This window comes from Lemur catta, chromosome 13, assembly GCF_020740605.2.
Source record: "Lemur catta isolate mLemCat1 chromosome 13, mLemCat1.pri, whole genome shotgun sequence".
Taxonomy (NCBI): domain Eukaryota; kingdom Metazoa; phylum Chordata; class Mammalia; order Primates; family Lemuridae; genus Lemur; species Lemur catta.
This window is the reverse complement of record NC_059140.1, coordinates 62,516,633-62,539,827: the sequence shown is the minus strand read 5'-3', so window position 1 is coordinate 62,539,827 and position 23,195 is coordinate 62,516,633. Positions and strand designations below refer to the sequence as shown.

The following is a 23,195-nucleotide window of genomic DNA, read 5'->3' as shown; positions in this document are numbered from 1 at the left end:
CTTGCTCTTGATCACTAAGCCTGTGGTTTAAGAGTTTCTTTAAGAGTTCCTTATGGAAACAGAGGTTTCTTATAAAACCTTCGTTTTGAAATTATCATGACTGTTTTACTGTGGATGTTGGAAGTGATGCTGGTGCCCGTATCCAATAGCAACAGGCCTTTTGTGAGATTCTTTTTCATGGGGTCAGGCCTTGACCCCTGAATGATAGCCTCCCTGTCCCTTCACCTCCCATCTAGTCTTCCCTCACCTCTCTAAAAACTGTTACCCGAAGTCCTCTGAAGCTTCAGTACATTGTTTGCATTACAGATACCGATGGCAACGGATATATCAGCTGTAATGAGTTGAATGATTTGTTCAAGGCTGCTTGCTTGCCTTTGCCTGGGTACAGAGTAAGAGAAATTACCGAAAACCTGATGGCTACAGGTGATCTGGACCAAGATGGAAGGCTCAGCTTTGATGAATTTATCAAGGTGAGTACCATGCAGCATGCAAGGAGACACATTTGAAACTTGGAACTTTAATTCAGTTTCAAAAAATATCCAGAAAGACATTCCCACCCTCCTTGCTTCAACATTACATATTCTTTTCTTTGTGATCTTCTTAATTACTGCTTGGGTTACTAAAAATACATTATATTTTCGCAGATTTTTCATGGCCTAAAAAGTGCAGATGTTGCCAAGACCTTTAGGAAAGCAATCAATAAGAAGGAAGGGATTTGTGCGATTGGCGGTACTTCAGAGCAGTCCAGTGTTGGCACCCAACACTCCTATTCAGGTAGGCTGTGCGAATGGGTGCAGGCAGAGGTGGAGAGGGTGTTGGTATGATGAGAGAGCTGAGGGTGAGAGGAGAGGACAATACGTAGAAAGGATCCATGCCTTCTGGTGTCATAGATTCTAAACTTAGGGTTCAAACCTGGGGGATGTAAACAAAGAAGCAAACATGACCTTATGGACTACCATTACTTTCCTATGTGTAAGTGGGTCAGGTACATCATATCAGAGCTGTCCTAGCTCCAGGTAGGGTCCAATACCAAATGGTCTCATCAGCATTCAAAAACATACATTAAAAGTTGCCAAAATTCCTTTGTAAATCTTATTGACAAAATTAGGTACTCGAGCTCCTATCTTTAAACTTCATGATTATTAACACCTGTTGAGTGGTCAAAAAAATTGTCTTTTCATTGATTTGGAAGAAAGTTGTGTATTTATTCTGAGGGCTGCCATCCAACAGCCTTAATGGAAACTTCCAATGGCCCAAACAGTGCACTAACCCAACATTTCCCAGCCTGAGTTCTTCAAAACATTAGTTGATCTCAAAGAGAAGTTCATGGCTAAATACCATCTATAGTTGCTAAGACAAAGTTTTGCCTTTTATTTTTAAATGCAGGAATTTTCAGAGCCTTTGCCATGTCAAATGTGTGTTATGAATCTTCAAGACAGTGATACACTATGTGGTGTTTTCCAAACTTTTGTGACTCAGGATTTCTCTGGGGATGCCATTGTTTTCAATGGCAGACAATTTGGGAAACACAGTGCTAGGCTATAGAAGCATAATGTAAGATTTTATTAAAATTTCTAAAATCACCTTCTGGCAGCTTTACTGATAGGAAAGAAAAATTATATCACAAATGATCTCATTTTATAGCAATTTCATTATAATTGTATAAAGAAGCTCAGAGATACTGTAAGGATTGTCCATGTAATCCAACATTTAAATCAACAGTGTTAAAGGCAGAACCTGAGTTTTATTTTATAAGCATTAGACCACATTTATATTTAAAGTCTATATATAGAAATAAAGTATATTCTTAATTATTTATATATACACATATATAGAAAATATGAATTATGTATACATTTGCTTCTAAATGTAATATATATGCAATATGTATACATTTAGTTTTTAGATGTGTTTGCTATATGTTTTATGACCTGAAGTGAACATAGATTTGGTCCCTATTTCCCAAGTGATCTGATCTGAGATTTTTAAATGTTAACAAATATGAGATGATAAGATAATGGACCAGATAAACTCTCATTGTCTCTGCTGGGCATGAGACTCTAAGATCCACATGGATAATTTTGTTTATATCAGATTTTCACTTTACAAATAAGTCATTTTAATCATTTACTTGCAGAGGAAGAAAAATATGCCTTTGTCAACTGGATAAACAAAGCCCTGGAAAATGATCCCGATTGTCGGCATGTCATTCCAATGAATCCAAACACAAATGATCTCTTTAATGCTGTTGGAGATGGCATTGTGCTTTGGTAAATAATATTTGTTTCTTGGTTTCCAAAGAATTGCCCATTTTCTGGAATATCAACAATTAATTGTGTTTCTCCCAGGCCAACTATCTTTGGTGCTCAGCTGCACCTAGAATGCTTTTCTGGACTTTCACTTGGCCAGGTCCAAGAGTGCAAACTAATCTATAAAACAACTTATAATGAAAAATGTAAAACTGCTATTGCTTTGGTGGAGAGGGGGGATGCACATTATGGAGATAAACACAGAGATATAGTAATATAAGGTCAAAAGCTTTGAGTGTCTGATCGAAGTATTAGGTATTTAAATGGCAGAAATTTATAAAGTACTGATTTATTAATGACTATAGAAAGATATAAAAAGTTTATCATATGATAAATTAAAGGTATAAAGTTTGATCAGGTGTCAAATAGAAATTCAGACATTATATATATAATGCTCAGAAATGTGTATTCTGTTATATAATGGAGACAATTTTCATAGCAATATATTTTTGGAATATATGCCACTTGGCTTCATCAGAAAGAACATGGCCCACCGTGAGAGCAGATAGAGTTGATAACAGCAGCAGGATAACTGCAGCAGTCCAGTGCAAGCTGTGGTCCTTAAGCAGAGAAACCTTTGAGTGGTGCACACAGATGCTCGACATAAGTATTGAGGGCACCTGGAAAAGGGCAAATGTGTTCTCTCCACGGGAGGCCTGTAAATGCAGTGCTGGTCAATTCAGGATGGTGTCTTTGAAAATGCCTCTGTAGCTCTTGCCTTGCAGGTTCTCTGTCATCACAGGCCACGGTGTTAGGGAGGCGGCCTGAGAGGCTCACTATGTAGGGGGCTCAGGAGTGAAAGGGAAGGATGGGTGGGCAAGTCGCTGACCCCCCTCCTCTGCTCCAACCAGAGCAATTCTACTTTTGGTATTTCTTAGAGTTTGGGTCATGAGATTTTGTTTTTAAAATGTTCGACTGCTATTTTAAATACACACACACACACACACACACACACACACACACAAAACATAAAAATTCTAGCCTTTAGTTTGGCACCCAAGGTACCCCATGGTCTTTCTTCAATGTCCTTCTAGTTTTACCTCCCAAGCCCCCGTGACTCATCGGTACCCCACACAGGGCTCCAAGTGACTGAAGTCATCAGCGAACACATCCATTCTCCTCCGTGCACACCTGCTGATAACATGAACCCGGGGCTCTGCCTTTTATTTTCTGTCCTCAGATGCCCTCGCCGGCTTCCCCTCCCTTCACTATGACATTCTCTGGTCTATCCCATCCCCCAGGGATCTCTCTCTACACTGAATTCTTAGAGGACATGTTTGTAGTTCTTTGGGAACTATTGTAGTGCTCTGCTTTGCATTGTTATAAAACTTTTCATATCCATGTATTTCATCTCTATAATTGGATTATAAGCTTTTCAAAGGCAGCTTATGCCTTTTTAAAAGTCAACTCTTTTCACTCTCTTTCCCTCCCACCCCCCACCATCTCCCAGAGCTGCTAGTTCATGACTAGTTTCATATTTTTCAAATGGTATTTAGAAATTTGCTTTGCCTCAATTGCAGTAGAGTGCCTTTTATTTAAATATATATGTACACATGCGAACACATACATAAGCAAAGGATACAAAAAAGTTATCATATGATCAGTTAAACGTATAAAGCTTGATCAAATTTCAAATAGAAATGTAGATACTGGCTGGGCAAGGTGGCTCACGCCTGTAATCCTAGCACTCTGGGAGGCCAAGGTGGGAGGATCGCTTGAGCTCAGGAGTTCAAGACCAGCCTGGGCAAGAGTGAGACCCCCATCTCTACTAAAAAATAGAAAGAAATTATCTGGACAACTACTCAGGAGGCTGAGGCAGAAGGATTGCTTAAGCCCAGGAGTTTGAGGTTGCTGTGAGTGAGGCTAATGCCACGGCACTCCAGCCTGGGCAACAGAGCAAGATTCTGTCTCCAAAGAAAAAAAAAAAAAAAAAAGAAAAGAAAAGAAATGTAGATATTATATAAGCTCAGAAGTGTATAGGTAGTATTTTATATATGGGGACAATTTTAGTATTTATGGAGGATTTGCTTTTGTTATCCACCCAGAATTTCCTAATGTGCTAAGGGAAGCAGGATAATTTTGCAGCTTTTAGGTGAGTGAATAAAGTGTTGTCCTCATTTCCTACCCCAATCTAGTAGGATGGCTTCAAGAGCATTAACCTTTCCCAGAGATAGTTTGAATCTAGCCAAATGGAATAACTGATTTTTATATATAAACACTGGGTAGCACAGATTATGTTGCTGTCTTGTTTGATTATGGTATTGCTAGAATTTAAATTCAATGTTCTTGGGCTCTGTTATTCAGAAGTCTGCTTCTTTCATTCAATTGTTTCTCTATCAGTAAAATGATCAACCTGTCAGTGCCAGACACAATTGATGAACGAACAATCAACAAAAAGAAACTCACCCCTTTCACCATTCAGGTATGTCTTCCCACCACTACCTTAACAGAGAATTTGCTTGGAAGGCGCATGCACCAGAACTGCTGAGTCAGCCTTTTCCAGTGCTCACACATCATTCTCAAAACCCAGTCTTTGGGTGGGTGATTTGTCACACTTAGTGGGAACAGAGGCATACATTTCTGTAGTGGAGGAAAGGAGACTGATGGAGTGTTAGTAACGGAGGGGTTATATGTTTTGGCCACTCAGGAATAAAATTCACATTGGCTAAATTTTTAACTCAAACTTTCCCTATAATTTATCTTTGAGCTGATGCCAAATACATAGCATTTTAGCTGAAAAAATAAGCCTTTCTAAGAAGTGAGAGGTGAAAAACGGGAAGTACTCTGGCAGCCTTTATAGTGAAATTGGCCACAGCCACAAGTATCATAAATATCACTTACTTTTATTCCTTCCATTTGTTGATTAACTGGAATAGTAACCTGCAGTAAGTAAGCTGTATTTCTATGTTATGTTCCAATATTTTAACATAATTTTAATTCTCTTGCTCAGAAACCATGTCTGCCTTCTTAAATCATGAACAATATAATATCTCCTGTTTGGATTTAAGCAACTCTGTGTACTTTCAAAGTGAAAGTGATAACCAAATTGAGAACAATGATTAAACATATATGAATGCACTTAATGTTAAATTGACTCATAATCTTGGCCACAGTAAAAACAGTATTTTTCACTCGTCATTTGAGCATGAGGGCAAGAATCTGCTTTTCTTCTGATAGTTCCCTTCTCAATTCACTGGTGGCCTTTGCTTTTTGTCATAAAAACAACTTATACACATCTCTGACACTGATACCTCCTCTTTTATGGACCCAAGAATAGTACATAGACTCTAGATTGAAAATTCATTGACTCTATTCCAACTGTTAGTACCTACGTTGTTGTTAGTGGTAAGAACATATAATCTGTGTATGTTTGTGCTCCGTTTCCCTAGTTATTATGGATACTCAATAAACTGAGCCAGTAAAACCATTCCATTTTTCCAGGAATTTGATTTGTAACTTTTTAAAAATTTCCTTAATACCCAATCTGCAAGTCAAAAAACTATTCCGGCCGGGCATGGTGGATCACTTGAGCTCAAGAGTTCAAAACCAGCCTGAGCAAGAGTGAGATCCAGTCTCTACTAAAAATAGAAAAATTAGCCAGGCGTGGTGGCCCATGCCTGTAGTCCCAGCTACTCGGGAGGCTGAGGCAGGAGGATCACTTGAGCCCAGGAGTTTGAGGTTGCTGTGAACTAGGCTGATGCCATGGCACTCTACTCAAGGCAACAGAGTGAAATTCTGTCTCAAAAAAAAAAAAAAAAAAAAGCTATTCTGTTACTCTCTTTTATGACCTTGGTTTACATCAACAATTGTCTTATTAATGATAGCCAGTGACAGGACAAGGACTTCTCTCAAAGGTGCCCCTTTATTTCTGGCTAACAGAGATGTTGTGTGTGTGGGCTTCATCAACAGAGCTAGATGGGAAAATATAAGACTCATTAGTCTCACGCTGACCAGGCAGGGCCTTCAACTCAGGGTGCTGGTTGGACTGAGTAGGCTGCTACCTAAGCTCAGTGTCTGGGTTACTGGATTTTTCTCTTCGAGTTATTAATTCACTATTTTTTCTTAATGTTAAAACTAGTGAAGACCATGCCTCTAGACTTGTAAACTTTACAGAAGGGAAACACTGTTGCCAATCAGTAATCACCATTTAGCATCTACAAAGTCAAAGAATAAAATCTGCGTACCTTTTCTTCCTCAGGAAAATTTGAACTTGGCTCTGAACTCTGCCTCAGCCATCGGGTGCCATGTGGTTAACATAGGGGCGGAGGACCTGAAGGAGGGGAAGCCTTATCTAGTCCTGGGACTCTTGTGGCAAGTCATCAAGATTGGGTTGTTTGCCGACATCGAGCTCAGCAGAAATGAAGGTAAGAGCAAGGTCTCCAGTGTTCTTAATGGCATGGCTTTCTATTAATGCATGGCTTGGGGACTATAGGGGGAAGATGTTGGAAAGTTTTGAAAACTACGGTTACGTTGACTCCATGGTATTAACGTAAAAGATTCTATCCACACTGACCAGACTTTTTTAAATGACAGAGCAAAAGCTTTTTAAGACCACAGACCAATAATAATGCTCATTTGGGGCATATAGCTCAGTCTAATTGTCTGGGACTCCAACCTCAAGAGCTTTTGGCAGAGCTCACTTTGCCTTTACATACTTCATAACAAATAAGACTACCTTTAACTTGTATTTTATGAAGCAATTCACATTTGTATACTACACTGATAGCACCAGATTAGGAGAAACTTGGCCTACTACTTCTTATCAAGACTTTAAAGGAAGATATAGGTCAAAGGATACAAAGTTATATAGGATGAATAAGTCTAGAGATCTAGACTTGATAGGTAGCATACAGAACACAATGTTATGTTCGAGTTTTCAGTTACCAATCCTACCAATATGAAAGCTGTAGACAAACTGTAATCTTTAGTTATGCATACTTTTTATTTATATGTCCAAATCACAATAACCAATGAAGAATCCTAAGATATCATTTTAAAACCGATATATTACACAAAATATAAAGAAAGAAAAAAAAAAGAAGCAAATAGCGATTTTAGAACCCACAAGAAAGAATATTGATTTTCAAATATTGACCTCAGCTAAAACTTTCTAACTGAGCAAAAAATATTTATTTCTCTGGGGAAACATAGAGGAGAGTTGATTACATTGTTAAGTTGCTGTAATTACACAGATAAGCATTTGAAATATAAAACACCTGTGGGAATAGAGAAGCGAACCTTGTTATTACAAAATTGATCTCTTAAAAGCAAAAGTGTTGTCATCTCCTGCAATGTGGTCTGACAGACCCAGCAAAGCATTCCGAGCCAACAGCCTTGGTTGTTGTCATGGCTCTGCCCTGGTGTTCTAAATATAGCATTGAGATTCATTGTTGTCTTCTCCATCTGAAAAACTGGAATGATAAATAAGGTTATAGTAGCTTACACCTCATTTTGGGGAATAAAGTGTTTACTCCATGGGAAAGAACCTTTACCCCAAAGAGGTAACGTTGCTGTCTTTAGCTTTCCAGTAGAGCCCAATGAAAGTGCTAACTAGTCCTCGCAAACATCACACTGTATTTATTTTCCTTTGCTTTTTGTGCTTCCTCAGCTCTGATTGCTCTTTTGAGAGAAGGAGAGAGCCTGGAGGATTTGATGAAACTCTCCCCTGAAGAGCTCCTGCTGAGGTGGGCTAATTACCACCTGGAAAATGCAGGGTGCAACAAAATCGGCAACTTCAGTACTGACATCAAGGTAGGAGGATTGTCATTTGAACATGACTAACTGCAGCAGTGAAGGGGAATTGGGGCGTTCATGGAGAAAAGACAGAGATGTGGGCCTCGTCTCTTCAGAAGCTGGGTTAGTCTGGGGCCGTTTTGGAGCTGCTCGCTGTTCTAAAGAGCCTGTCTGCAGCTCCAGTGCTGGGCCACACATAGATCTGCCCAAAGTCCTAGTGCGGCATCGAAGGGAGGTGGGTCTCGCTTGGGGTTTCAACATCAGGATGTAGAGGGACAAGGGTGAGATAGAGGAAAGGCAAGAGATCAGATTGCTTTTCTAGTAAAGAGAATATACATAGGACTGTAATGTCTCTGGTCTTATAAATGGGAGCATCAGATGGGGATGCTTTTAAAAAATTAGGTGAAGATGACTCTTTTAATTACACGAATAATAGCAAATGTGACGTTGGCTACCTGCCGGGCACTGTTTTATACACGTATTCTTTCACTGAATCCTCACAACCACCCCATGAGGTAAGGATTATTCTCTCATTCTACAGATAAGGAAACTGAGACAAAGAGATGCCCAGGGGGAAAGGCTGAGGCAGGCATACACTGTAGTTTTCAAGTTTGTGAAAAGTTCCATGTCAAGGTGAAAGGAAACTGCTGTTGGCGTTGATGACAGATGGACCAAGATATTATGGAAAGAGCTTACGGAGCAATAGCAATGTCGGAAAGCAGTCCCCAGTAGGAAAGGGTGCAAGACGCTGGGATGCAACATGAGGAAAATATTTCAGTCTTCACTTTCTCAAGAGTTAAAGAAAATTTCCCCAAAGAGAAAGAGTCAGAGCAAAGATCATGTGACTCACCAAGAGTCCACCCAGGCTGGTAATTCTTTGAGTAACAGCTTTCCGCTGCTGCACCATGTGCGCTCAATGGGGTTTGGAACTACAGCACTGTGCCAGTTACAGCCAGGCTTCTAGATGGAACACCCCTAGACATTAGGATCCAAGTTCAATTCATCTTTCCAACCACACAGCTTTTACTGGTTATGAACATTCTTCCAGCACCACCAACCACACTGGAGTTTGACAGGAGCTGATGTCATCATCTCGCTTTGTGCTCAGCAGTGAAGCTCTGTTATCGTAAAACTTTTCAGCCAAAATTAGGCTGCTTTATCTCAACCATACGTTTATCTGATTTCCAATCACTAAAAGGCTGTGTTCCTTAGAAAAATAACCATTTTGGACTTTGGGAAGTATCTGTGCGAGATAGGAACTGGCAGGCTAGGCACTTATACGGCAGTTGTGCCTGTTTTCCGGGAGCGGCTGCATCCGACTAAGCCATTGCCGTAATGTGGTGTCTGAGTAGCTGGCACCTTGGGAGGTGTCTTTATATCACATAAAATCAGCAAAGATGGGGAGAACGCCCATACTAGAGTGAGTGAGAAAGGTTTATTAGGGTCAGGTGAAATGAGGTGACTCTTAGCCAAGCTAATAAGATATAACACGTGATAGGCAGATTTTTATTGGTGCCTAACACCTGTGTGGAATTTTCACTGACTTCAAAACAGCTGTAGTGAAAAGTAGGTGGAGGGGAAGGTAGAAAGAAAAGAGATGAAGATCGGTTTTCCCAGGTGCAACATCAATGGCTTGCACTCTCTCGTTCTTTCTAACGCCAAAAGTGGTGAGCATACCTCTCCTCTGCCCACACCCTACCCAGTTTTAAAAACAAAATAACAGCAGATTTTTCAATCTTTAAGAGAAATTATGGTGCTTTAAAATAATTTAAATAAATTACCTGAAAATCTGTATGCTTTCATTGACTGAGAAAAAATTTGTGTTTTTAAGACTATGATTCTTAGAAGTCTTTTTGTCAGTAAGCATATTTCCAGAATCTAAGAAAACATGAGAATTTCAATACCTATGTTTCATCTGCCATAACTAAATTTAACCATTTTTTCTAGCTTCTAAATAAACATTAAATGCACTTGTCATCTTAATATTTCTCCTTTTGCATAAAGATTGCTTGTTAATGCTTCAACCTTCTGTCTTTGAGATCTTTATTTTTCTTTTGCTGATTGTCTATGTAAATGTATTTTTAAACTCTGCTTTAAACTTCTGCTTCCTCTTTCTGTCACTTTTTTTTAAATTAAACCTTAGCTGACTGACTTCTACAGCAATATAAAGGTATATATATACATATTTTTTTCCTGTATATAATTTAATACATGAAAATAAGTTGTTTCTCTCCCCTAAGGACAACAGAATAATATCTGCTTCTTTGGGTTGCCTTTTGTGTATGTCTTGTATTTTTAATTGTTATATTCCCTTTAAAAAGAAAAGCAAATATAGTATGTAAACAGACAAGTAGAACATTCAAATCCCTGAATGTTTGTAGCTTTGTTAATTAAGTTACATTCTTGAGTGATAGTTGAATAAGAAACAAAATGTTTGCTTTTGGGAAATTATTATTGTGCTAAGCATGTAATTAGCTGTGCTGTTTTGAAATTGTAATTTCTTAATTTCTCACAGGACTCCAAAGCTTATTACCACCTGCTTGAGCAGGTGGCTCCAAAAGGAGATGAAGAAGGTATTCCTGCAGTTGTTATTGACATGTCAGGACTGAGGGTAAGGCCATGTCCCTAGGTGTGTTTAGAAAGCATCGTGCTGCCTTTGTGCTGACAGTTCATTTGCTCCACGTGACGCTGGCTCTGGAGTTCCATGAATGGGCATTTCCGCCTAAAGCCCTGTTAAAACTGTTAACAGTGATGGATAATAATTGATGGAAACAATCTGGAAATAAAACATTAAAGAAAGAAATTAATACCAATTAAATGCCATGCAGTATGCTAGGCACTTCAATATGTCCATGATTGAACATTTCATAAGCAGTATAACACCAACATGGGTCTGAATGTTAAAACTTCATTTCTTCTGCCACTTTGATATTGATCTTAAGAAGTCACGTTACCCATTTTTGTGCCTCATTTAATATCATTGGAGTTAAATCCAATGAGTTAATGTTGAAGTCAACTCATTCCTAATGAGAAGTAAAGTAAATGAGAAGTAAAACTCGTGAAATGTACAATGTGTAGTGTTATCTAGGAAAGCATCAATCATATTAAGAAATAATTCTATTTTAAAGTTCTACTTTCTGAAAATTGGTGTTTTCATAGATTTTAAGGGCAGTGGACCATATTTCAACAAAATTTTAGTCTTGTTTTAAGAGTGTGCTTGTATATGAGTGGAGATTCTCTAGAATTATTTGAGCATGTGAAATGAATGGTTCTCAATCTGAAGTATGCAAAAGTCAGATTGATATTATATATTTATCAATGATAATATGTAGGTTAACTGATAAAATTTATTTTGTTTGGGTTGCAAGTACACCAACTCAGGGTGGGAAAAGTGGTCAACTAATCAGATGTTCTTATTGGCAGGTGCAAATAGCCTTTATGAATTGGAAATGGGAATATAAATTATTACTTAATAAATAAATATTTTTGATAGACAAAATCTCATGAAGTCTGTGCAAGAAAATAATATAAAGGAATCTTAATGGTTGTAAATAATTAAGATCAACTCAAACTGTTAGATTGTGGAATCTACTGAATCTCTCTCAAAACAGGGAAACAAACCATTCATCTGAGATGCTTCTGTAGAGAGATGAAAGGTCTTGATTACTTAAATTCTGAGATTCCTTTCACTCGTGATTTTCTGGTTTGGGTTCAGATGCATATAAGCAACAATGTGCTATTATGAAGTGTCAACCTGAGATAAACACTAAGGATTTCGGTGAGATTCGCATTTCCTTTTCACCTTATGCATACCTACTGTGTGTGTGGAGAGCCTTGATCCAGCCTTGCGATGTCCTTTTTCATTGCAGGAGAAGGATGACATCCAGAGGGCAGAATGCATGCTGCAGCAGGCGGAGAGGCTGGGCTGCCGGCAGTTTGTCACAGCCACAGATGTTGTCCGAGGGAACCCCAAGTTGAACTTGGCTTTCATTGCCAATCTCTTTAACCGATACCCTGCCCTGCACAAACCAGAGAACCAGGACATCGACTGGGGGGCTCTTGAAGGTAACTCTAAACTAGTTGCTTAAGGTATTTGAAAAAGCACTCACAATTCTAATTCAATAGCAATTCAAAATCACTTTCTGAGCACATACAAACCCCTCACACATGCAAACAGACCATCAATTCTCTGGTATACAACACAGAGAGTAAATAGATTATCAAGTCAATTTACAGCCAAGCAGGAATAATCAAATACCATTATATTACATCCATTATACATAGACTTCATGCATTATCAGAATTAAATGTTTCAGGGAAGATAATGCATTTAATTATTGGATGAAATAAATCCTGAGTTCCAAAAACCTAATTTATGTACTTAATAGACCGTGTTAATTCCTGGAGGCAAGAGTTGCCACTACTCACCATCTAAAAATAATATTTAACTTACGCTAGGATGTGCTTATTGAGTTTTTGTTTTTGTTGTGTTTCTTTAATTTGGATTATGGAGGACACAGAAAAGTATTTTGAGGCAGAGTCCCTGACAGTTGTATTTTTCAGGTTAACACCCTATGATTCAACAAAAAGCATATAGGTTTAGTCAGGTTCTACCAGGTAAAGGTGCCAGAGCTGTTTACCTTTCTTTCCATCATGAACTAATCCCAATATTGAAACAAAAAAAATAAAGTCAAAATTAATATTAAATGAATGTCATCCAAGCAGCGAAATTCAGATTTAAAGTATTGGTTGATCTTTATTCACAATGCTTTACTCTAGCTGGAAATGCAGTGCCAATCATGTTCCAACACTGCTGCATTTGTATCATTTGATAAATTATGGTCAGGGAACTATGTATTTTGTTGACTCCCCAATCTATTTATCAGCCCACTAATCACCCATTTCAGCTGTCTCTAGAATATTCTTGTTTGGATCCTTGGCTAGCATTTGAAATGCAGCATATATATAATAAAACAGAATTGATCATTTCTTCCCCCTTCCCCACCATTGCCTTCCCACCCTACCTCCCATCCCATCTGCTCTCCTTTACAAATTCTCCATTTCCATTAATCATACCATTTTTTTTCTTTAGTCACCAAAACTGAAGACCTTGGGGTCTACTATGACATCTTACTCTCCTTCACCCCTAAATCTGTTAAATCAGCAAGTACTAATAATTCTTCCTTTGGAATGTCTTCAGGATTGTTATTTTTCCTTTCTGCTCTTCTGAACTCTTATTACCTCATACACCAATTATTTTAATAGGTCTTAGGAGTCTATTCCTCCATTCATCAAACACTCGAATGTGTCCCATGTGCTAGTGCCAAACGCTCTCCCCTCTGCGTGTTTAATTCAAATGCATATTACCTTTCAGTAATTCTGCACACAACTGCCAGGCACGTCCTGGGACTGCTTTCATTATATCTCTGCCTTGCTCAAGAATTTATTATAGTAATAAAAAAAAAACCATAATGACTGCCATTGTCTAATATATCAACTAAAATATGCTACCTGGCATTCAGAGATGCCTGATTCTGGCTCCAGCCTCTAGACAGCCTTATCTCTGTGCACTGTACACCACAGATCCCCGACAAGTCCGTCCCTGCTGCTCTTTGTAGAGACCTCGCCTATCATTCCCTTTGTGTGCATATTCACAGTGTCTCCGACTCCTACCCCACCCCCTTGCCATCTCCCAAAGTCCTCTGCTCTTTCCTCTTCATCATCCAGATTTTGCTAGTCATACAAGGTAAAGCTCAAATCTCACTCCCTCCACATTTAGCCATTCAACTCTGCCCTGTCCTAACTCAAATAGCAAGTATATCTGCCTCACATATGAGTCCTCTAACTTGTGTGATCTCTGTTTGATGCCTAAAATTCTTGTTTCTCCAGCAAGAACATAAGCCCTGGAGGGCCAACTGAACAGTTACCCCACATAGGATCTCACTCACTACTAATAGATGCTATAGAAATACTTGTAGAATCGAAATGGAAAAAAAAATTAACACAAAATAGTAGACTTCATCCAAATCCAATAGGGCTTATTTAATTTAGTTCTTTCATTCTACTTTGAGTTTTTATTGTGGCATCTTTAGTTAAACTTTGATCATAAAAAAAGCCATGTTTTCTAGGGGCTTAAAAGATAACCAGTCTTCATTAATCTAGGTGAGACAAGGGAAGAGAGGACATTTAGGAACTGGATGAACTCCCTGGGCGTTAACCCTCGAGTCAATCATTTGTACAGGTAAGAATATTTGGGAACTCATTCTTAATGTGAGACAGAGAGACCTCGAAAGATCCACAGGATCTTTCAAATACTGCTACGATGTGCACTTTCTTTGCAAAATGCACTTGTATACCTTGATGAAAATGGAAAAAGTACCAAATTGAGCATCAGATGTTGTATGTTCAGCTGAGAAATTCACTTCCGTACACCAACCTTACTGTGTGCTTAATACAAAAATCATACCTCAGGCCAGGTATGGTGGCTCACGCCTGTAATCCTAGCACTGTGGGAGGCCAAGATGGGAGGATCACTCAAGGTCAGGAGTTCAAGACCAGCCTGAGCAAGAGTGAGACCCTGTCTCTACTGAAAATAGAAAGAAATTAGCTGGACAACTAAAAATATATAGAAAAAATTAGCCGGGCATGGTGGCGCATGCCTGTAGTCCCAGCTACATGGGAGGCTGAGGCAGAAGGATCACTTGAGCCCAGGAGTTTGAGGTTGCTGTGAGCTAGGCTGACGCCATGGCACTCACTCTAGCCCGGGCAATAAAGCAAGACTCTGTCTCAAAAAAAAAAAAAAAAAAAAAAAAAAAGGGAGACTAAATTCTCCAATTTCTGAGTCATCGTTTCATCACCTCTAAAGATGGAGCCACTAATTCCAGTTATTCAGGGTGTTATGAATGTTCCTTGAGCTAAAATATAAGAAAGTGAGTGGCCCATTGTAGACCCTGAATAAATGTTGGATATCTGAGAATTCTTTTGTGTTTGTTTTGTTCAGTGACCTGTCAGATGCCCTGGTCATCTTCCAGCTCTATGAAAAGATTAAAGTCCCTGTTGACTGGAACAGAGTAAACAAACCACCATACCCCAAACTGGGGGGCAATATGAAGAAGGTAAACAGTGACTACTGTGATGTTCCAAGAGGCAGGTGAAGTCATAAGCGTGCCAGAGCCCTCCCTGAACACTTTATCAGGTGGTCAAACTTACATAAGTAAGGTTTATCCAGGAGTTAAATTGTAGTGAAGAGTTTTATTAAAATGAGTCCATTATTTCAGTTGATTACATATTTATAATTCCATGTTGGATGTCTTTAAACATTATCATGTAAAAATTCTAATTAAGATAATTAGAGCAAGCAGAGCCACAGGGATTTTCACCTCAGCAGGATCCTCATGGTAATTTCTAAAGAACTGGAGCTTTGTACTGACAGCTTGACTTGTACAAATAGTTTCTCTACTGCCAACACAGTAGGAACATTGTTTTGAAACAATAGGGTTGACACAGCCATTCCTTACCATTCTTTGTCTCTGTGACTCTTAATAATGATCCATGAGTAGCCATGGGAATATCTGTCCCACATGTTTGTCTACTTTGTGTGCATAGGATAGAGAATCCAAATTTTCCATGTCAGTCTCCATGAATTCAGCTACTTTAGAAATATTACAGACAGGTAATTATGGATGGCTCTCTATTTATGTAGTGTGATATAGCCATGAAAATATTCGTAATGAATTCATTCTGGTTTTGTACTTTAGAGTACACTATGAATATTTTTTACATAAGGGAGGAGTTCTTTTTAAGGACAGGTGGAAAATTCTGTAATTTAGCATCCTAGAATTGCAGAGCCAGTTGAGACTTGAGAGGTCATTCAGTCTGATCATATTTATTTCATTTTGTATCTTTATTTTTATTATTTTATCTGGTAATTGAGATAATGACACTGACTTATTTTCCTTTCTGCTCATTAACAGCTTGAGAATTGTAACTATGCAGTGGAATTGGGGAAGAATCAAGCTAAGTTTTCCCTGGTTGGCATTGGTGGACAAGATCTCAATGAAGGAAACCGCACTCTAACGTTGGCCTTGGTCTGGCAGCTAATGAGAAGGTAGTACAACTCATGGGGATGACTTTTCATTGATTAATTTATTTACCTAGAGAAACTCTAGCAAATTTTTAGGAGTGTGATTTAATTCAGTGAAACTATGTTTTAAGCTCAACTTAATAACCAAAGAAGCACTTTTTATTTTCCTGCTATTTTTTTTTCCTTGCAGTTCTATCAATTTTTGCTTCAGGTATTGAGAAACTCTGTTATTAGGTTTATAAACATTTTAGATTACTGTTTCATCTTGATTTAATCACCCCTTTGTCATTATGGGGTGACCTTCTTTATGCCTCATAATATTCTTTTCTCTGAAATCTACTTTTTCTGATATTAATATAGCTACTACAGCTTCTTCTTGATTAGTGGTTAACCTGTCATATCTTTTTCCTTTCTTTTACTTTTAACTGATTTATGAAAATAACAATTACCTTTTAAAGATATTTTTAAAATGGGAGGAAATTATGCTATATTTACCTACATATTTACCATTTCTGGTGTTCTTCCTTCCATTGTATAGATCTAGATTTCCATTTGGTATCATTTTCTGTCTACCTGAAATACTTCTTAATAGTTCAGGTCTGCTGGTGACGAATTATTTCAGCTTCTGTATGTGCAAGAAAGTCTATTTCATTTTCATTTTTGAAATATTTTTTTTCTGTGAATATAGAATTCTAGATTGATGGTTTTTCTTTCAGTACTTTAAAGATAGTTTTCAGTGTCTTCTGGTCTTCATGGTCTCCAGCAAGAAATCTGTTGTCACTCTTAACTTTGTTCCTTTGTATGTAATATGTCTTTTTTTCTTTGGCCACTTTTAAGATTTCTCTCTATCACTAGTTTTAAGCAATTTCATTATGATGTGCATTCTTATTTTCTGTCTTTAGGTTTGTTGAACTTTTTGGATCTGGGTTTATGCTTTTCATCAAATTGGGAAAACTTTTGGCTTTCATTTCTTCAAATATATCTTCTGTACCCACCCACCCCTGTTTTGAGGGGACTCCACATACATGTATATTTTGTCATTTGAAGTTGTCCCTGAACTCACTAATATTCTGTTTCATTTTTTCTCTCTGTTTTATTTTGGATAATTTATATTGCTATGGCTTCAAGTTCAATAATCTCTCTCTCTCTTTTGCTTTTTGTGTTTTTTTGGGTACTGTCCAATGTTTCATTAACTTCATCCAGTGTATATACCTTTTATCATGAGCTAGAAATTTTGAGTCTTTTTTATGTCTTCCATATTTCTCTTTTCCTATACCTTCTTGAACATATAGAATATAATTATAATAACTTTTTTCTGGGTCTGTTTCTACGAATTTATTTTTATCTTTATGTTGAGTCATGTTTTCTGGCTTCTTTGCATGCTGCTGATTTCTTATTATATGCCAGATATTGTGATTTTACTTTGCTAGATACTGGACTTTTCTGTATTCCTTTAAATGTTCTTGAATTTTGTCCTGGAATGGAGTTAAGTTGCTTAAATACCATTAGATCCTTTTAGGGTTACATCTAAGATTTATTAGTCTAGAGCTCATTTCTCCTCTTACTACTGAGAAAATACTCTTCAGAGTACTCTACTTGATGCTCCATGTATTATAAAATTTTTCCATACCAATTAGTGGGAATCAAATAATTTCCATGTGCAAGCCCCAGTGATTGTTCTCTCTGTTCATTTCTGGTGGTTCTCTTCTTAGCCTCTAATAGTTTCTTTACATGCATGCACAGAGCAGTACTCAGCTCTAGACGTGAGATAAACCCATTAAAGATCTCTAGACCTTTCTTTCTAGAAGACTGTCTTCTCTATACACAGTTCTCTCCACTGTAATATTCTGCTCCACAAATTCTAGGCAGCTTGGCTTCCTTGAGTTCTCAGCTCTCTCCCCTCAACTCAGGGGATGGCCATGTTCTGTTTGGATTTTCTCTCCCTGCACTGCACCTTGTAAACTCACTCCATACTGGGACAATCTCAGGGCTCACCTTATTTGTTTGTTTTCTTTCTTTCAGGGACCATGGTCCTGTGCTTCCTGTTGTCCAGTGTCTGAACAACATTGTTTCACATGTTTTGCCTTGTGTTTTAGGTGTTTAAATGGGGTCCTTGCTATTCCATCATGGCCAGAAACAAAAGTCCCCTTAATAGACAACTTTAGATACCTTCTAGAGCTGAATATAAACTTGATCAATGTGAGAACTATAGGGGGGTACTAATTAAACAATAATGGAATATAATAAGATATGTAGATCAAAACTTATAAGAAAAATAAACAATTTTTGGTACAAAAGCATGAGGAAGAATTTTAAATAGTGAATCTGTAAGTATAAAATAGTTTACTTTTAAATGCTTCACTCTTATTCCCTACAATGATGGCTCTGACCAGGCAGAAATCTTACATCCCTCAAAAAGTGCCTGTGTTAGTATGACTTAATTCATTTTTCTACCTGGAGGGAATCCCTGGAAACCACGTCACATGACATTCTGTCTAACAAGGTAGTGGCAAAGACAAGGTTTGTAGTGTCCCAAGGCAACTTTAGTCCCAGGCCACCGTCTGCAGATCATTACATTCATGACTGGCCCTTGATGTAATTGTCTCAATGTTTCCAGATGAGGTAGGATAATCATAAGTGGTCATAATAGATTTCGCTGCCTAATTCACATTTGCTTTACCAAGTAAAAAGCTCCACTCCCCATTTCTAAACTGGGGTCTTCTTAATGATGGAAGACAGATGTTATAAGGCTCCTCTGGCACATAAAACTCCAGATACATGCATTTTACCAGCGTATTTTCAGAAACTATTTCTAAACTATCTTTATTGTCTTTCACATGTGTTTTGAATTCTTAATAGATTGGCTTTGGGTACTGATTGCTTTAAAAACCAAAGCAAAGCCGGGCACAGTGACTCACGCCTGTGATCCTAGCACTCTGGGAGGCCGAGGCGGGAGGATCGCTCGAGGTCAGGAGTTCGAGACCAGCCTGAGCAAGCACAAGACCCTGTCTCTACTAAAAATAGAAAGAAATGATTTGGACAGCTAAAAATCTATATAGAAAAAAAAATAGCCAGGCATGGTGGCTCATGCCTGTAGTCCCAGCTACTTGGGAAGCTGAGGCAGGAAGATTGCTTGAGCCCAGGAGTCTGAGGTTGCTGTGAACTGGGCTGACACCACAGCACTCTATCCCGGGCAACAGAATGAGACTCCATCTCAAAAAAAAAAAGAAAGCAAAAGGCATTTTAGTTGCAACAGTTAAATTGACTCATAGATTTCAATATTAAATAATCTTTGATATATTCTATTTTAATGATAAACTCAGGCCAACTCTATTCTGTGCTGAATTTCATAATATCTGAAAATCACCTTGTAATATGATCTTTGCTCTGGAAGTTTTATAAAAATGTGGCCCAGAGCTCTATTTTATGGCTGGTATATATATATGATAAGTTCTACTCTGCTGCTACTGTCTCCACCTGGTTGATAAGTCATATTTCTTATGAGAGTTTACTACACAAGAATTATGCATATAAGAAAGTGAGCAGAGAAAGACATTACTGTCAAAGGAGAAGAAATGACTGATAATTATGTAAATGCTACCAGAAGAGTTTTTTGTTGTTGTTGTTTTTTTTTTTTTGCTCTGTGTGCCACACATTAAAAGATCTATTAAATTTACAGCCAGTTCTAGCTGGAATTTATTTCACTGGATTGCACAGATGTGCTAATTTGGTCATTTATCTAGACAATAAATGGCTTGTCATTTTTCCCCAAGAACAAATGGGAGATGTGTGCTTAAACCTCCCTTTCCCCTTCAGTAGCCTGAAAATCGTTCTCAGGCTGAAGCGTTGGCAAATACTGTGTGTATGAACTTGGAGACAAAAGCCTGAAACAAGCAGGCTGCCTGCCGGCAGACAGCAATAACACCCAGACACTAGCAAGTGGACAGGGTCCGAGGCAGCAGAGACGTGAACTGTCCCCACATCAAACAGGCTGTGGATGGTGAAATCAGGATGGGTCCTTGAAAAACAAAACACTGAGGTTTGACCCCCTGCGTCAAATGTTAAATAAATAAAACAAATGTTGGATGTCAGGAAAGTAAGCAAGTAATGATTACACCCCCTCCAGTGCCTCATCAATCCTCTTGTTGGAGGAGGGACTGGCTAATGCTGTTTCATTTTGACAAAGAGCTTTTTCAGCACAGCACATTTTGCAAACACCAGTAATATTGCGATCTCATCTGGAGGGTTCCATTTAATAGCACCACTGCCCTAAAACACACTTGATGACGTGGAGTGACTATCTCACAAGGAGAAATCTAGGTAGATACAGGTCAAATTTTGTTTTAAATTTTGGATCTGCATTCAGATGAGCAATTGACTCTCCAGAGTTGAGGCTCCAGCCTAATTCTATCCTTTCTTTCCTTTGTTTTTAATGTTGTATTTCCAAATGGGTATCTGATTTCATTTTAAACCTCTGCGTCTCGCTTGAGCAGGGAGAAGGACTGATTTGTGTTCACCAGAACTCTGTGCCACTGTGAGGGGCTGTCCTCAACCCCAGAATGCAGTAAACTCCTCCCACAATTTTTTACACCTAAGTTTCCCTTGGTTGCTTTTTTGTTTATTTTCACAGATAGACTTTTATATCAAGGTGGGCTTCCCTTCTGTACCATTTAGTCCCCAAACTGAAGGGGTAGGTCGAAAACACTGACTTGAGCATGTCAACAAAGTCAGACTGGAAACCCTGGCAAAGAGAAATTTAGTAAGTGAGAATCAAGTCCTGAGCTGAGGGAAGCTATAGGAAATTAAACGTAGTTTGTTGCATCAGGTTGTTATAGAGAGGACCTAACAAAGTGAGCCCCAACCGACTATTTCTTATCTATATATTCATTAGGCATAAATTCTGAAATATTAGAGTAAGCGCTAATAACTTAATACACATGCTGTCAGGAAACAAGAAACCAATTATGCCATAAAATGTAATCTTTCTGAACAGATCAAAAGCAGGTTCTTTCCAAACTAGAAATATTTTGAAAATCTGAGACTTATCCCATTTATACTCATTATTCCTTAGCACTTTGGTCCTATCTCTAGGCCCACACTAAACATTTCTCATCTTTACCATCTCCTTGCTTTCCCTGGGAGAAAGTCATCCTATTTATTTCGGCCACCACTCTAGGCTTCCACTTACTAGGTGCCCAGCAGCACCAGGCCACCTGCTGAACACACCACAGTGTACAGGGCACACGGACCCTGTCCCAGGGGACATGGTGGACATCAGCTCCATCAAAAGTTCTGAAAAACAGGTTTGAAGCAAGTGTAACAATAATGATGAATACACCGCCCCAATGAGAAAAGTGATGCTTGAGCTGGGAATCGTCCGAAGGATGAGAAATTCCCTAGAAGGGAAGGGTGTCCCAGCCAGAGAGGACAGACAGCTCAGTCCTGGATGCAGGAGGCGGGAGGATGCACGGTGTGGTCGGGGAGCTGCTGGTGGTTCCATGCAGTTGAAATGTGTGTATGCACGTGCACACACGTGTGTCTGCGTGTGGGGGGGGTGCAATGGGAGAGGAAGAGGGGAGAGAAGAAGGAAATGGGAGAAGTGCTGACAAAGAAGACTAGAGCCAAATTGTGACAGTGCCCTACTAAGGAGCTTAACCTGTATTCTTTGGGCCACAGAGAGTCATTTTAAATATGACCAGAACTGCACCTTAGAAAGGAAATTCTGTGAGAAGGAGAAACAGAATGAAAAAGAGCCAGTTGATTTGAGGGCAGATAGAATTGAGAGGACATCACTGCCAGTTTGGTAAATGTGCCTTTTTTTTTTTATAAAGAAAGTTGCAGCAGCCATTTTCCTCCCTATCTTAGATGATGGGAAGTTGCTTTAATGTAGAGGAAGCAAGCATCACCCCTATTCCAGAGGTTAAACTTGAAAGCCCTGTGCAAAGTCGTGGGAGAATTGTGTTCCCATAGAAGCAGTAACTCGAGCAAGATACTCGACAGATTATGTAAGTGAAATCCTGGGCACCTGAGTGGAGGGTGACCTCGTTTAGGTAGGCCGGGCCAGAGGAGGTTCATCACAGGATTCTTGAGTTTCAGTTTGAGAAGCACACACTGTAATCCTAGCCCTGAAGGTCTTTTATGTGTAATTGGACCCTCGCCTGCGAACCTGAACTCTGAGGTCAGCAAACCTGCGGATTGCTCGCTAGGCTGCTTGGCTTTCTTCCTCGCAAATCCCCTTTCAGAAGGGAGTAAATTTAGGGAATGGTAATTCTCTGCTCCATGGAATTTCAAGAACTTGAAGCATCTTCCTAATAAATGCCCCCCTAAAAAAAACCCAATTCTTATAATCAGTAAGGCGATTCTTACCCTCAGACTAAAGATTATCTTTGTCAGTGTATTCTTAACATTTTACTTTTGTGATATATGAAAAAATCATTTATATTTTTTTATCAGGTTTTCTACTCGGACTTTTTTAACATTGAGTTGTTTCTTGATTTTTATGGTTCGTTTAAGAAAACTGTCACTGGCTGGAATCTTTTGCTTCATTTCCCTTTCCTACATTTCTTCTCTTCTGCTTTTTCTTCCTGCCCAGAGCAATGACAGTACTTAGAAAGAGGTATTTGCTTTGCATTTCGTTATAACCACCATAAAGTTATATCTTAAGTTATTCTAAAAGGAACTAATGTTATTATGTGTTCTATTTTCCCTTAAATATAATGGTGTTCAGATTGTCTTCTAGAAATGCCATACCTAGAAAGAAAAGAAAATGCCCACCGTTGGCTATTTTCTGCTATATTGAATTCTTTGGCAACTTGTCTCCAAAAATCATTCTTGATTTTGTTTAGGTACACACTGAATATCCTCGAAGAAATTGGCGGTGGCCAGAAAGTTAATGATGACATTATTGTCAACTGGGTGAATGAAACATTGAAGGAAGCAGGGAAAAGTTCATCCATCTCTAGTTTCAAGGTAAAATTCTTCTTCTCCTGCTAGAGGCCACCTGAGCTCTGCGCTGATCTTTATTATTTTCACTGTATGTTAAAGTGACCTTCAATGTTAGGCATTTCAGG

The 23,195-nt window shown here is 38.6% G+C and overlaps 1 protein-coding gene across 3 annotated transcripts in view; it reads left to right on the top strand.

Moving 5' to 3' along the window:
* LCP1 (lymphocyte cytosolic protein 1) overlaps positions 1-23,195 on the top strand; it is a 53,643-nt gene that overhangs the window by 24,045 nt on the left and 6,403 nt on the right. For all 3 annotated transcript variants that reach the window (XM_045567268.1, XM_045567267.1, XM_045567269.1), the window contains 12 exons: positions 307-470; positions 645-774; positions 2,138-2,270; positions 4,650-4,731; positions 6,508-6,673; positions 7,918-8,060; positions 10,558-10,653; positions 11,912-12,107; positions 14,205-14,283; positions 15,043-15,157; positions 16,016-16,149; positions 22,971-23,094. In XM_045567268.1, coding sequence (XP_045423224.1) covers positions 307-470; positions 645-774; positions 2,138-2,270; positions 4,650-4,731; positions 6,508-6,673; positions 7,918-8,060; positions 10,558-10,653; positions 11,912-12,107; positions 14,205-14,283; positions 15,043-15,157; positions 16,016-16,149; positions 22,971-23,094 — 1,562 coding nt within the window. The remainder of the gene's footprint in view (positions 1-306; positions 471-644; positions 775-2,137; positions 2,271-4,649; positions 4,732-6,507; positions 6,674-7,917; positions 8,061-10,557; positions 10,654-11,911; positions 12,108-14,204; positions 14,284-15,042; positions 15,158-16,015; positions 16,150-22,970; positions 23,095-23,195) is intronic.